A 16,107-nucleotide genomic window follows, 5' to 3' on the forward strand; every position below is an offset into this window, starting at 1 on the left:
TGGAATTTCTGAGAAATGTTACACGCCATGCAACACGCTCTGCTTACCTTACAGCATGCTCTACATACAGCATGCTCTGCATACAGCATGCTCTGCATACAACATGCTCTGCATACCTTACCGCATGCTTCTCAGTCACACATCTTTGGTTGTTGCCAACTCACTAGACTGTCAAGCAGTTTCATAACGTTGCCTTCTAGTCTGCTGCTTTTGCACCAGTGAAACCCTCACTGAGAGAACTTAGCTTTTCTCGGATATGATCCCTGTAGATGAGAAAGTGCTTTTCTCCCTCCTGATATTCCCTTGAGGACTCTGTCATTTGGAGAGGAGCCTTTAGCTGCGTAGCCTCCTATGGACTTTTATTTAAGCATAACATGCTTCCAGGGAAGGTAATGGTTCCACTTCAGTCGCTAACCCCGTCTGTTACCACACCTGCTCCCATAGACCTTGAGCTGTGTTGCAAGACATGCAGTCCAAGCTTAGTCCTTGTTAGAGGATTTTTTTGTTTACGGAGTCAGTGTGTCACTGGGAAGACGTTCAACAACCAGCAGAAGTGACTTGTTGTGACGCAGTGCGGCAACCTCAGCAACCCGATAAGGAGTTGTCTGTACGACCCAGACAGTCTAGACAGCTTCGGGTTGTCACTGTACTTCCTCGCTTCCCCATGGTTGACAGTTCACAGACTGTGCAGCAGTACCATGATCTTGTGTCCGGCTCCGTCAGACGACTGGCTTTTAAGAGCTCCCACAAGTCGTCGCTGTCTGGAGATTCTCAGATGGACTATGGATCTGACCAAGGAACTGGGCCTCCTGGTCAATTTTGGTGAGTCTCAGCTCGTCCCATCCCAGACCATTGTCTCCCTGGGTATGGATCTTCAGAGTCGAGCTTTTCGGGCTTTTCCGTCGGCCCCAAAGATCTTCCAAGCCCTAGAATGCATCCAGAGCATGCTGAGAAGGAACCGATGCTCAGTCAGGTAGTGGATGAGTCTAACAGGGACACTTTCATCGCTGGCCCTGTTCATCGTGTTAGGGAGACTCCACCTCCCCCCCTTCAGTATCATCTAGCTGCTCACTGGATAAAGGACATGACGCTAGAGACGGTCTCAGTTCCTGTTTCCGAAGAGAGGAGGTCTTCTCTCGCGTGGTGTAAGAACAGCTTTCTTCTCAAGGAAGTCTACCTTTGGCTGTTCAGAAACCCGACCGCCGTCTCCTCTCGGACGCATCAGACACGGGCTGGGGTGCGACTTTGGACGGACAGGAATGCTCGGGAACATGGAATCAGGAACAAAGGACACTTCACATCAATTGCAAGGAGTTGTTGGCGGTTCTTCTGGCCTTGATAAACTTCAAGTCCCTCCAGCTTAACAAAGTGGTGGAGGTGGACTCTGACAACACCACAGCCCTGGCTTACATCTTCAAGCAGGGAGGGACTCTTTCGTGAAGTTGTTCTAGATCGCAAGGGACCTCCTCATCTGGTCTAAAGATCAAAAGCTCACGCTGGTAACGAGGTTCATTCAGGGCGGTATGAATGTCATGGCAGATCACCTCAGCCGGAAGGGTCAGGTCATCCCCACAGAGTGGACCCTTCACAAGAATGTTTGCAGCAGACTTTGGGCCCTGTGGGGTCAGCCAACCATAGATCTGTTCGCTACCTCGATAACCTAGAGACTCCTGTTGTATTGTTCTCCGATTCCAGACCCAGCAGCAGTTCACGTGGATGCTTTTCTGCTGGATTGGTTCCATCTCGACCTGTATGCATTCCCGCCGTTCAAGATTGTCAACAGGGTACTTCAGAAGTTCTCCTCTCGCAAAGGGACACGGCTGACGTTGGTTGGCTCCGCTCTGGCCCGCGAGAGAATGGTTCTTAGAGGTACTGCAATGGCTGGTCGACATTCCCAGGACTCTTCCTCTAGGAGTGAACCTTCTACGTCTACCTCACGTAAAGAAGGTACACCCAAACCTCCACGCTCTTCGTCTGACGGCCTTCAGACTTTCGAAAGACTCTCAAGAGCTAGGGGCTTTTCGAAGGAGGCAGCCAGAGCGATTGCCAAAGCAAGGAGAACATCCACTCTCAGAATCTATCAGTCTCAAGGGGAAGTCTTCCGTAGCTGGTACAAGACCAATGCAGTTTCCTCAACCAGTACCACTGTAACCCAGATTGCTGACTTCCTGTTATATCTAAGGAAAGTAAGATCCCATTCAGCTCCTACGATCAAGGGTTACAGAAGTATGTTGACAGCGGTTTTCCGCCACAGAGGCTTGGATCTTTCCACCAACAAAGATCTACAGGACCTCCCTAGGTCTTTTGAGACCTCAAAGGAACGTCGGTTGTCCACTCCAGGCTGGAATCTAGACGTGGTCCTAAGGTTCCTTATGTCATCAAGATTTGAACCTCTCCAATCAGCCTCTTTTTAGGACCTCACATTAAAAACTCTTTTCCTCGTGTGCTTGACAACAGCTAAAAGAGTAAGTGAGATCCACGCCTTCAGCAGGATCATTGTTTTCACATCTGAAACGGCTACATGTTCCTTGCAGCTCGGTTTTTGCTAAACGAGCTTCCTTCACGTCCTTGGCCTAAGTCGTTCGAGATCCCAAGCCTGTCCAACTTGGTGGGGAATGAACTGGAGAGAGTACTTTGCCCAGTTAGAGCTCTTAGGTACTATCTAAAAAGGTCTTAACCTTTACGAGGACAATCAGAAGCCTTATGGTGTGCTATCAAGAAACCTTCTTTTCCAAGTTCTAAGAACTCAGTTTCTTACTATTCAGGCTTCTGATTAGGGAAGCACATTCTCATCTGAAGGAAGAAGACCTTGCTTTGCTGAAGGTAAGGACACATGAAGTGGGAGCTGTGGCTACTTCAGTGGCCTTCAAACAGAGCCATTCTCTGCAGAGTGTTATGGATGCAACCTATTGAAGAAGCAAGTCAGTGTTCGCATCATTCTATCTCAAAGATGTCCAGTCTCTTTACGAGTACTGCTACACCCTGGGACCATTCGTAGCAACGAATGCAGTAGTAGGCGAGGGCTCAGCCACTACATTCCCATAATCCCATAACCTTTTAACCTTTCTCTTGAATACTTTTTATGGGTTGTACGGTCGGCTAAGAAGCCTTCCACATCCTTGTTGATTTGGCGGGTGGTCAATTCTTTCTTGAGAAGCGCCGAGGTTAAAGGTTGTGATGAGGTCCTTTAGTATGGGTTGCAGCCCTTGATACTTCAGCACCTTAGAGTTGTTAGCCTCCTAAGAGGAACGCTGCGCTCAGTAAGGAAGACGAACTTATTTAAGGCAGAGTAATGGCTCAAGTCGACTTCCTTACCAGGTACTTGTAATTTCATTGTTATTTTGAATAACTGATAATATGAAATACGGGATACTTAGCTTCTTGATATACATGTACACTGGTTTTCACCCACCTCCCTGGGTGTGAATCAGCTACATGATTATCGGGTAAGTTTAATATTGAAAAATGTTATTTTCATTAGTAAAATAAATTTTTGAATATACTTACCCGATAATCATGATTTAATTGACCCACCCTTCCTCCCCATAGAACCAGTGGACCGAGGAAAAATTGAAGTGGTGTCAACAAGAAGTACTGCAGTACCTGGCCACAGGTGGCGCTTGTGAGTACACCCCCCTCTTGTATAGCGATCGCTGGCGTATCCCTTCCGTAGAATTCTGTCGGGCAACGGAGTTGACAGCTACATGATTATCGGGTAAGTATATTCAAAAATTTATTTTACTAATGAAAATAACATTTTATCCTAATCAAACTTACTTAATGCTTCCCTGCTGGTCTACCTGGTGGGCACTAGTAAACATTGTAACATAATCGTAATCAGAATGAAAAGTCTTAGAAGCTCCAAAAGAATCAACCACTTTTTACTAAAAAAATATTGAGCTGTGTTATTGACACCTAGTTACGGAAGGAAACGCCTTCGGCCTTCCTCACCTCCAAGCCCAGTTCTTTTGACCTCATCTTCTGCTTTGGGACCTTCTAGTTCTTCTCATCTTTATTAGGCAAAAAAAAGGAGAGAACACCTTCAGTGACCTCTACAACTTTCTCAGGAACAAGACAGGGATGTCTCCATTTATCCTAGGGTGTCTCCCTCCCCTGCAGTTAGAAGGCATACCTTTATGTTGTTTGGATATGACTCTTCTCAGACTCTACTCTGCAGAGGACAAGAGAAATAAGAAATCTTCAGATATCTATGAGAGACATCATGCATGCTCATGCTAAAGAGCAGTCAACTGTTTGCCCTAGCTTTACTGTTAGAGCGTCCTTATCTGTAAGCTTGCGCATGTACTTTCCAATTGCACGCATTCATCTGATCCTGAGGTCTTACTTGTTTGCGTGCAAGTCCCTGAGGGAACACACTCTCCTGTATGTGTGCACTTATCGGATCCTGAGGTCTTACCTATTCGCACACACGCTCCTCACTTAGAGCATTCATTGGAACTTGAATATTCTTCTGTCAGTGCACGCTCACCCGTTAGTGCTTATTCATCTGTTCGTGCATGCTCTCAAGTTATCGTACACTAAACTGGGTATGGACACTCCCATATACGTGAGCTGCTCCAACAAGATATTGCCACCAGCTGTCTCCAGACTGAGAAAATTTTACCCTTCTGAAGACTACACTTCTCTGCAAATAGATGCAGCTGTCTCGACCCTAACACCTGATACATCAGTAGAGAGACTGAGGATTTAGTCAACCATCTTTTTGGCCTCTTAGTGTGCAAGTATGAAAGCTACTGCAATGGGTAGCCTCCAAGTCACTCCCAGGTTATACCACTGGTCATGAATGGTGGCCTTTTTCACCCTTTTCAGGATTTGTCAAATCCTTGGAGCAATAAGAAAAAAATGTTTACAGACTTACTTATGTTAAGGGCAAAGGCGGTCACCTTCCTAGCTCACCAGCCTGCTAACCAGGGGACTAACTTGGTTCTAAGGAGGGGTGCAGTTTTGTAGCTAACAAATTTGTCGGGGAAATCAGACAACGGGAGACATGGGCATCAAGGAATTCCCCAATTATCTATAGCCCCGGTTTTTCCTCTGACAAAGTTGAGGGAACGGTAGAAAAATGGAAGAATTCCAGCCAGGATTCCATTTTCCACTGAGCAGTCACCTTTAAGAAGTCTGGGACATCAGGACCAACAGCAAAGGTGAATGCAATAACTCTGTTGAAGTTAGCCCTCAAGAAGGCGTATGCAGTCTCCAGTGAGGTTCTCTACACCAACATCTTACTTGAAAAGATCAATGGATTTATCCCCATTTTGGTCAGCCCAGAAGAGGAAGGGGCAGGAGAGTAATTGGAAGTTATTAGGTAAAGCCGACCCCTCCTGCAACTGCCATGAGAAGGGGGTGCCTGTCAAGCCATTGGGCAAGGTGGCAATATCACAGAGCCGAGGAATGGATGTTAGATATCCTCCAACATGGATACCACCTCCCATTCATTGGTTCTCGTCTTCCCCTCACTTAGACTCTGACATTGTCGTCTTACCACCCTGATGTGGAGAAAGACCTCATCCTTCATTGATAGGTAAAGATGTTAGACAAAGACATGCTGCAGCTAGTATGGAACGGATGTCAAGTCTTTTACAGTTGTATAATTGTTATGGAGAAGTCAACTGGGGCTGGAGACCGGTAATCAATATCCTTGCCCTGAACAAATTGGTACTACAGACTCTGTTCAAGATGAAAATGGCGAGCACTGTACGGGCTGTCATTGGGAGGAAGGACTTATGCTCTCTCTGGATCTGCGAGATGCAAACTGTACTTCCGGATTCCAATCCATCAATCTTCAAGGAAGTTCCTCTGTTTTATCCTTGGGGGGAAAGGTCTCCCAGTTCAAAGTTCTGTTGCTTTTAGCTGTCGACCACCTTCAGGTGTTACTCGAGTGTTTACACTCATTTCAGTTTGGGCTCACACCAATGGAATGCACCTTCTAAGGTATTTGGACGATTGGTTGATTCTGGCCTCTTCCCAGAGGCATCTCCTTCAACATTAAGACAAGTTCCTCTCCTTTTGCCACAATCCCCTGAGGGTGGCAGAACGGCAGGAAGAGATCCAACGATCGTGTCAGCAGACTCAGGAGAGTAGCACGCCCTTTCATACACCATCAACTACCAACTTTTCAGTGGCAATAGTTACTAGGACATTTATTATCTTTAGAAAAGTCTGTCCCACTCAGGCGTCTACATCAACAATTACTTCAGTGGTGCATAAAGCGATGCTGGTTACCTTCCGATAATCCACTCCATCATCTACTGTAGGTCCTATACAGCAGGCTTTAAGGATTGACATAGACTGGTGGGTGGAGGATGATATTATCCTGAAGGGACTTCATTGGAGTGTCCTCCCACAGATTTGTTACTTTTCATGGACATATCAAAAGAAAGCCGAGGTGCTCACACAGTATAAGGAACTAAATTGTTGTGTGACGCTGGTCCCAGGAAGAGAAGAGCCTGCACATCAACCTGCTGAAGATGAAGGCAGCACTGTCCCTACAGTCATTCCAACAGCATCTGATTGGTCTCTCAGTTGCGTTGATGAGTGACAACATTCACGTAGTGACATAAGTCAACAAGCAGAGGTACTGTTTTACAGCACATCTGCAAGTTGGCAATATACTAAACAAAAACAATGCAAGGGAAGTGGAGAGATTCATTCCAGGCAAGAGAAATGTAATTGCCAATAAACTCAGTCGCCAGAGACAGGTGATCAGAGAAGATTGGTCCTTTCCTCCGTAAATGTTGAGAAGCTTCTTAACTTTTTGAAGTTCTCTAACGAAAGATATACTCAAGACGAGGCTCATCAGGAAGCTCCCGATCTACTGCTCACCCATCTTGGGTCGATCGGTAATCTTAGAGACTGGATTTTATCATCCGAAGGACGGCCTCGACATTTATGCTTTTCCGCCATTTTGCCTCATCCAAAGAGTTGTCAACAGGATACTCACTACTCCAAACCTGAAGATGACTATGGTGGCTCCCAAGTGACCCCTTGGAGAATAGTAAGCAGACCTTCATATGCTTTTAACTGGGGCTAATGCCCAATTGGTCCAACCTACTTTGCCGACCTTTCTGCGGAGATATTACAACTCGGTGACGTCCCTGGCAGTTCACAGGTGGAGACGATCCCTCATCTTCTTGAGCGAAAGACTTTTCGTGAGACACTACACAGATTTCTGGATGCCTCCTAAAGTTATCTACGGCAGTCTACTGGAAAAAGCAAGCCATTCTTCTGCAATTGGTGTCATAGAAGAGGTAGATATTTTTCTGGTCGTAGCATCTATTCAGCTGATAGCAATCTTCCTTGTTTTCCTACGCAGAGAGAAGCACCTTTCAATCTCAGCGATGAAAGCTTACTGCTCAGCCTTGAGTCAAGTCTGGAGACTGAAGGGAGTACTTTAGACTTTTCTTCTTCATGGGAATTATCAGTGCACATAAGGAGCTCTCTTGCCCTCCAAGAGAACTAAAATCACCCATATGGAATGTCACCAGAGGGCACCTTACTAGCCTCAAAAGTAGGCATCTGGCAAGGATTTAACACTCAAGACAGTTTTCTAACTTGCCCTACCTTCAACGAAACGAATAGGTAAGCAGCGTGGATTATCACATCCATTTAGTCTTCCTGAAGGGTGGAGAAAGGTCTCGTTTTCCTTGTTTCCTGAGTTTGTCACTAAAACTCGAAACGTAGGTGTAAACTATCCTAGGCTTGAATCTTTCTCCATTTCCTCTCTTAGGGAAGCTAAGTATATCACTGAGAAGCTACTTGTAACAGACTCAATCCTTCAGAGCACAACTACAGAATCTTTTCATCAGCTCCGTGAAACATAAATAGATCACAAACCTAAACAGTAGGGGATCCAGAAGAACCTGCACAGGCATATGCTCTCGAAGTCAGAGTATGTGCAACATTAGCTTTTAGGAAGATGCTGTCAGTGGGACAAACCCTGAAGGCAGGAGTCTGTAAAGGACAGACAACCTTCACAGCCCATTACATATGTGAATGCGCCCAGGAGTGGTTTGGCACGTTATCTTTAGCAACTATGGTAACTGCTCAGTAGATTGTGTGGCGTACCTAGCTCCTCTACAGGACAAGAAGTGTCTCGTCTAAGATAGTGGTTGCGATGTAAGTCTAGGAAGAGAGTAAGAATGTCTGACCTTTTTTCTTCTTTATTTTTTTATTTAACCTTGCATAGGGTCCAGCAGTCAAACTGTTATGTCACTGTCACCTACAAGTAAATACTCACTCCTCTTTATAAGTTGTTCCATAACCGAAATACAAACCACGCTATTTACATTGGGTTTACTTTCAGCGTAGCTGAAAATGACGAGCCAATAGATTTTTAACGAGGGTTAACTACCCCCGCGCTAGTTAGCAAGGGGGTAAGGGAAGGGGTAGCTTGCTACCCCTCCCCCCCACACACCGGTGAATTGTCTCTCTTCACTTTTGGCTCGGACGATGTGCAGACGTGTCTGTCTTTCGTCCTCGCTTTTGACAGCCTTAATCTGTTTTCTCTTTTTCTCAGACTTTGTGTGTTTGGAAGTTGGCCTCGCCTTTCATCGCAATTATGCGCAAATGCCCTGGATTCTCCAGCTGTCCTTGTTGTACCTTCATGTCGGCGGTCGAAACGGATCCTCACACCCTTTGCCCGCAGTGTCGAGGTCAACGGTGTGCTAGAGACTTAACGTGTAGTGAGTGCAGGGAGTGGTCTACCTCCCAGTGGGAGAGGTTTGTCCAGCGGCGTAAGACGAAGTCCAAGAGAGACCTTTCTCCTTCAAGGGTTGCCTTGAAAGAGGAAGGCTCCAAGGACTCTTCTTCCGCCGCCCAAACCTCCTCCGAAGCTCCCACTCGGCCGGCCTCTCGTGAGAGACCGCCGAGTGGTAGCGTAGGCCATTGTTCTGTTTCCCGATCTCGGGGTACGGGAGAAGGCGTTGCCTCCCATAGCGGGGCGGCTCCCCCTCCTCCGGGGGAGGATTTTGATTCTAATTATGATGACCATGCTGTGTCTAATGATGATCTCTTTCAGCTCTGGGCTTCCTTGGGGCTTAAGGGCTTGCCCTCCAAGGAAGCCCTGTTTGACCTTATCCAGTTGGGGGCTGCTGTCAAACAATCGCCGGTGATAGCAGAGGTAGACCCTCTGTCTATTGTCGTCGGGGTTGTGGCAGAGGCTTCCGACAGGTCTAGTCAAACCTCTGCTGCTGCTGCTGTTGCGGACATTGCTGAAGGCTCTGCTCCCCCTTCCGAACATCCTTCGAAGGGGAAGTTGAGTCCTACGGTCTCTCCTGCGGGTGCGCCTCCTCCTCGGGGGAGCGCACTGAAAGAGACTCCTCTTCGGAGGACCGACGATGTGGATGACCTTCCTCGAGGCCGCCTTCACCGTAAGGCTCGTCGTCCTCTTCGCCACAGGGGCCTCCCGTCTCCCTATAAGGGAGTCAAGAGGCGCCTCTTCGAGTCGTCTCCGCCGCCTTCCTCTGCAAAGGATTCTCCTCGTCGGGAGAAGACCGTAGCAGCCACGTCCTCGGACCTCTCCACAGATCGCTTGCGATCTCCTACGCCTACCAGACCTTCCACTTCCGGCGCAGATGCGCAGCAGGCGCCTTCTAACCTCGTCAACCGACGGGCACTGGTCCCTTCGGGGCAAAGGGATGTCTCCCACGCTGTGGGTACTTCCCTTGCGCATCAGGGTTCCTCTGCACGCTCAACTGCGCGTTCTCGCGCAGTAGCGCTCAAGCGCTCTCCTGAGTTGCAGCCACCAGACTCGCCGCGCCAGCGCTCTCCTTCTCGTCAACGATCGCCTGCTCGCCAGCGCTCTCCTGATTGTCAGCTCTCTCCTGCTCGCCAGCGCTCCCCTGTTAGCAGCCAGCGCCCTTCTGTTCCTGCTGCGCTCCAAGCGCGCCATCGATCTCCTGAGCGCACACGATCTCTTGCTCGTCAGCGCGCACCTGCGCACCTTGTTCCTGATGCACGCCAACGCTCGCCCACGCGCCCTAGATCTTTGGATCTGAACGCAGGCAAGGATCTTACTCCTCCGCCTCGCCCACTCGCTCCTGTGCGCCCATCTTCGCCTGCGCAACAGTGCGCACGCTCCCCGGTGCGCACGTCAAGAGTTCCTGCGCGCCCACGAGCCTTCATCTCCTGAGCCCGTCCACGAGCGTTTGCCCTTGCGCGTCTCCTCGCCACCTGATCCTGCGCCCCAGCTGTCTACGCGTCGACACCCTCCTGCGCGCCAACGAACTCCTGCGCGCCAACGTTCTCCTGAGCGCCCACGATCTCCTGAGTGCCCACGATCTCCTGAGCGCCCGCGTGATCCATCGCCTGTGCGCAAGCGCTCGCCAACGCGCCAGCGCGCCCATGACTTGGATCGCCATAGGTCCCCTACGCGCACACTCGCCAAATCGCCCGCGCCATCACGCGCCAACGCGCCATCGCTCGCCGATGCGCCAGCGTTCGCCAACGCGCTATCGCTCGCCCACGCGCCATAAATCTCCAGGGCGCCATAGATCTCCTGCACTTCACCATTCTCCTGACCGGCAGCAATCTCCTCTACCCTCGCGCGCTTATTCACCTGCGCTCCAACACGCCCCCTCGCCAGTGCGCCCACGCACCCACTCGCCCGCGCGCGTTTATCCCGGCGCGACTGCGCGCCCCGCGCTCCAGCAGCCACCCGCGCGCGATTCCTTGAATGCTCCATCGCGCGAGCGCCAGCGCGACCCCCATTCTCGCCGGGTTCCGCAGCGCGTGCCTGCGACAGGGACGCGTACTTCCAGATCGCCATCAGGATCGCCACCGCGCAAGCGCAGGTCTCTCACCCAGGACCAGGAAGAGTCGTCGGAGAGGTCTAGGCAACATTCTTCCCTTTCTTTTTTACAGGTAGGCCCCGTTGCGTCCACTCCGAAGGATCAGGCGATCCCCTTCCCTCCAGCGGGAATTACGGACACTGCGTCCGTCACCCGTCAGTCTTGGTTTGGTCACCTGATGAAAACGGTGGTGCAGGCTGTGAAGCCAGCCCTCGCTGATCTGGGACTCAAGCCAAGGACGGCATCCGTCTCCTCCGATATCTGGACGACTGGCTGATCCTGGCAGACTCGGAGTTGACCCTTCTTCGACACTGAGACAGGCTTCTGGGTCTTTGCCAAGATCTGGGGATCATGGTAAATCTCGAGAAGTCCTCTCTGCAGTCGTCCCAGCGACTGGTTTATCTAGGCATGTTATTAGACACCAATCTCCACAAAGCCTTTCCATCAGACGACAGGATAGCAAGGCTGAGGAGGGTGGCAGAGCCCTTTCTCAGGCAGGAAGAGCTTCCAGCCCAATCATGGTTACGTCTTTTAGGTCACCTAGCCTCCCTGGCCCGTCTAGTCCCGAACGGCCGTCTCAGAATGAGATCCCTGCAATGGCGGCTCAAGTCCTGGTGGAGACAGGGCTCCGATTCCCCGGACTATCTGGTCCCTATAGGACCCACGGAACATGCGGACCTGCGGTGGTGGCTGATCAACGGAAACCTACGAAAGGGAGTGGATCTTCTCGTCCTTCCCCCGGATTTGACACTGTTTTCAGACGTGTCAAAAGAATGGGTGGGGGGGGGGGGGGGCACATTCTGAACCAGAGGGTCTCAGGCCTTTGGTCAGAATCAGAAAAGTACCTACACATCAACCTGCTAGAAATGAAGGCCGTGTGGTGATGAGCGACAACACCACGGTAGTGGCTTATATCAACAAGGAGGGAGGTACCTTTTCACAACAGCTATCCCATCTTGCAGTAGAGATCCTGAGGTGGTCCGAAGTCCACTCGATAACACTATCAGCTCGCTTTATTCCTGGCAAGAGGAATGTGCTCGCCGACAGTCTGAGCAGGGCTTCGCAGATAGTGAGTACCGAGTGGTCTTTGGATCCTCAGATAGCCAACAAAGTCCTGACTTTGTGGGGTTCCTCGACGGTGGACCTGTTCGCGACAGCCTTGAATTTCAAGCTGCCGCTGTAGTACTGCTCCCCAGTCCCGGACCCCAAGGCTCTCTGGCAAGATGCTTTCCAACAGCGGTGGGACAACATCGACGTGTACGCCTTCCCACTGTTCTGTCTGATGAGAAGGGTGCTCAACAGGACCAGACTATCGGTCAAACTGTCTATGACCCTGATAGCTCCGCTATGGCATCACGCGGAATGATTCCCGGACCTTCTGCAACTCCTGACGGAACTTCCGAGAGAACTTCCCCCGCGACACGAGCTACTCAGACAGCCACATTGCAACACCTTCCACAAAGCCGTAGCCTCGCTTCGGCTTCACGCCTGGAGTCTATCCAGCGTCTCCTCACGGAGAGAGGCTTTTCGCAACAGGTTGCGGAAAGAATGTCTCGTCACCTGCGAAAGTCCTCCGCGGGAGTCTACCAGGCGAAGTGGAGAGTCTTCTGTGGTTGGTGTCGTGGGAGGGGTATCTCTCCACTCGATGCCACTATTCCAGCAATAGCGGAGTTCCTCGTGTATTTGCGGGAAGAAATGCGCCTTTCGGTCTCGGCGGTGAAAGGCTATCGCTCAGCCTTAAGTCTGGCCTTTAGGCTGAAAGGAGTGGACATTTCTTCCTTGCTAGAACTCTCTTTACTCATACGTAGCTATGAGCTTACCTGCCCTCAGTCGGAAGTGAGACCTCCTCCATGGAACGTGGTTCGGGTTCTCAGGGCTCTGAAGAGACCTCCCTTCGAACCATTACGCCAGGCCTCTGATCGCCACCTAACTTGGAAGACGGCTTTCCTGCTCGCGTTGGCCTCTGCCAAACGAGTTAGTGAACTTCATGGTCTCTCATACGACATCGCCCATTCAAGGGGATGGGGGGAGGTAACGTTCAGGTTCGTCCCTGAGTTTGTTGCCAAGACTCAGAACCCTGGAGTGCCGGACCCACGGTTCGACTCCTGTAGGGTCATGAGTCTCCGTTCTGTAACAAGTGACCCAGACCATCTGCTATTATGCCCAGTGAGGAGTCTGAGGCGTTACTTGAAGAGGACAGCTGCAGTTCGTCCCCGCGTGCAAGCGTTGTTTGTAAGCACAGGAAGGACGAATAGGAGGGTCACCAAGAACACCATCTCGGCTTGGATTCGAAGGGTTATCCATCACGCCTTGAATCCTGACCCTTCTCCGTCACGTCGACCTAGGGCACACGACGTCAGGGGCATCGCTACGCCCCTGGCCTTTAAGAGAAACTTCTCTGTGACGCAGGTGCTATAAGCTGGGCTATGGAAGCGTCAAACGACCTTCACAGCCCACTACCTGCAGGACGTGACCCACAGAAGCCTCGATACCTTTTCTATCGGCCCCGTGGTGGCTGCACAACAGCTGGTCTAACCTCAGGCTCCTTAGTGGACAAGTAGCAGAAGGTTGAGGGCATTGTTACCCGGTCTTAGTCTGCGTGAATGAAAGAGTATGTCTGGCCCTTACTTCTCTCTTCATCTTCCCCTCTCTTGGGGAAAGCAGCATCCTGGTCTCTGCATAGCTGACCTCAACCTCTGCAGGTAAACCATGCTCCCTTGTGTTCCTAGTATTAAGTTAATACTGTCGCGTCCCCCATACCCTGATGAGGTGGTATTGGGAACGTCCTAGCCTAGGATTCCATCTAAAGGACTCCAGGTCAACTTCCTAGGACGAGTCACACTCTTCCTCCACACACAAACTTATGTAGGCCACACGTTCCTTGCGGAGCAAGGAACTTTTGAGGTGCAGGGACTCCTTTTCTCGAGTGCTACTCACTCGGATTCTGAGTCCCCGGGTAAAGCCAAAGCCAGTAAGGCTGGGGACTTTCCACCCTTCCTAAGGGGTAAGTCACCCAATGTAAATAGCGTGGTTTGTATTTCGGTTACGGAACAAATGACAAATTCGGAGATAATTTGTATTTTTCCTAACCATACAAACCTTAGCTATTTACACATATTTGCCCGCCAGCCCTGTCCCCCAAGACAAGTCCTACCTCTAAGTGAAGTGAGACAATTCACCGGTGTGTGGGGGGGGAGGGGGTAGCAAGCTACCCCTTCCCCTACCCCCTTGCTAAGTAGCACGTGGGTAGTTAACCCTCGTTACAAATCTATTGGCTCGTCATTTTCAGCTACGCCGAAAGAAAACCCAAAGTAAATAGCTAAGGTTTGTATGGTTAGGAAAAATGCAAATTATCTCCGAATTTGTCATTTTTAATGGCTGAGTTTCTAGTTTTGTTGAAACCATTCTCCCATTGAATGACACGAGTTTGTACAGTATATCAAGAAAATTACTAATTGCTTAAAAGAATTTTGTGATATTTAATTGATTATTTGTCATATATAGTTTATTCATTACCTGTACAGTATAGTATTAATTTTCATCACAGTGCTGCTTTCCATGTCAAACCTCTTGTGCTTGTAGCATCCTGCTTTTCTGTACAGGGTTGACGCTTGGACAGTAACAAAGATGATAATGATATAACATTCATAAACTAGCCAGATATCAATATAAAAGACAAGGGTTGTAGTTTGGCCTTGTATGTACAATTGACAAACTTTATGATGATTTTCACTACATATTTATTGATAACTAGAAGTAAGAGCTCAACCCAAAATCTTGCAAAATATCATGAGAGAGCCAAAGGAGATATTGTCATCTCGTCCTATGCAGAAAATCTGTGCTAGAGATCTTAAGCCGGTTAGGGAAAAGTGTAATGCGGATGGTACATCTCAAGTCTTTAAAGATAAGAATTCATGACAGTATTCAGAAGCGAATCAATGAGTTTGCAATAAAAGGCCCCCCAATCATCTTTTCACTTCTTATTCTTAGGTCAAATGCCTATGGCATTAAGGTAACCTACCAATAGAGACACTGTCATATATACTTAACAGGATAGGGGAGTGTAAACTGAAGGATTTGTAGAAAAAAAAAAACAATTTCTAATTCTTTGAGAAAATTTCTTGAATTGGATAACACAATAACTTTACTGCTAGAGAAACGCATATCTAGAGTATAACGAACCATTACAGCATTTGAATATTAGCTTTTTATTCTTTTTAGTTTCACTGAACTATGGGTAATCACACTTCATCGGGAGAGCGCAGGGATCGCCACAAGTCTGGTGACCCTTATCAGCTAGCCTCCCCTGGAAGAATTGATGGACAGGCGTTTACTTTTGACAAACCCAAGGGACAGAAAACATTGCACCAGCAGCACTCGGAAGAAGAACATGAGCCTGTGACTATTAAGGCCTTGAAGGTTAGTGTTGAAATGTCAATACAGTACTAGCATGGTCTTATGTTTGATACCCATACAGACGTAGTGCCTGATATTTTTAAACATCTGACTTAGCCGGTGGATATATATATAGTTCAAGTCCCTGACGTCACGGCAGAAATTCAAAACTCGCGGCAATCGCAGATTGGGTAGCTAGGTGTACTACTAGCGCCACCACTCGCCAGGTAACTGGAACCATTCCATGAATCCTCAGATCTTCCCTGCCGCCATTGCTGGCGACATCATTGGAAAATTTGCTCGTTATAACCTGGATTTGTTCCGTAACTGAAATACAAAGCACGCTATTTAATATGGGAAATTACTTTCGGTGTAGCTGAAATGACGAGCCAATAGAATTTTAACGAGGGTTTACTACCCCACCGCTAGTTAGCGGGGGGGGGGGGGGGGGTAGTGAGGGTAGCTTGCTCCCCCCTCACACACACCTGTGCTGAGCTCACTTTGCTCTCGGTTCGGGTGCTAGATGGACGTGTCCGCTGTCACCCTCGCCTTCTCTGACAGCCATTACTAATCTTTTGTTTGCTTTTTCTTTGACAGTGTTTGTGAAGTTGGCCTCTGCAATGCGTAAGTGTCCCGGTTTACCTGACCACCCTTGTGGAACTTATTTGTCGGCGGTCGAAACGGACCCACAAACCTTGTGTCCTTACTGTAGGGGCCAACGGTGTGATTAGAGTAACGTATGTGGCGCCGGAAGAAGTCCAGGCGGGATATTTCTCCTTCGAAGATTTCTTTGAAAGGAGAAAATCCCAAGGGCTCTTCTTCCGTGCCCCAAACCTCCTCCGAAGCTCCCACTCGATTGGTTTCTTCCGAGAAACTGTCGAGTGGTAGCGTAGGCCGCAGTTCT

General features: G+C 49.2%; 2 protein-coding genes across 2 annotated transcripts in view; one reads left to right on the forward strand and one right to left on the reverse strand.

Annotated features, from left to right (window-relative positions):
* LOC137656682 (zinc finger protein 91-like) overlaps positions 1 to 16,107 on the reverse strand; it is a 430,152-nt gene that overhangs the window by 182,735 nt on the left and 231,310 nt on the right. The gene's annotated exons all lie outside the window — the stretch shown is intronic.
* Positions 1 to 16,107, forward strand: part of LOC137656680 (5'-AMP-activated protein kinase subunit beta-1-like) — a 108,212-nt gene that overhangs the window by 12,244 nt on the left and 79,861 nt on the right. Inside the window, exon 2 of the mRNA XM_068390867.1 lies at positions 15,030 to 15,227. Within this exon, the coding sequence (XP_068246968.1) occupies positions 15,042 to 15,227 (186 nt within the window). The 5' untranslated portion in view covers positions 15,030 to 15,041. The remainder of the gene's footprint in view (positions 1 to 15,029; positions 15,228 to 16,107) is intronic.

The sequence above is a fragment of the Palaemon carinicauda genome, chromosome 17, assembly GCF_036898095.1.
Source record: "Palaemon carinicauda isolate YSFRI2023 chromosome 17, ASM3689809v2, whole genome shotgun sequence".
NCBI classification, from domain to species: Eukaryota; Metazoa; Arthropoda; class Malacostraca; order Decapoda; family Palaemonidae; genus Palaemon; species Palaemon carinicauda.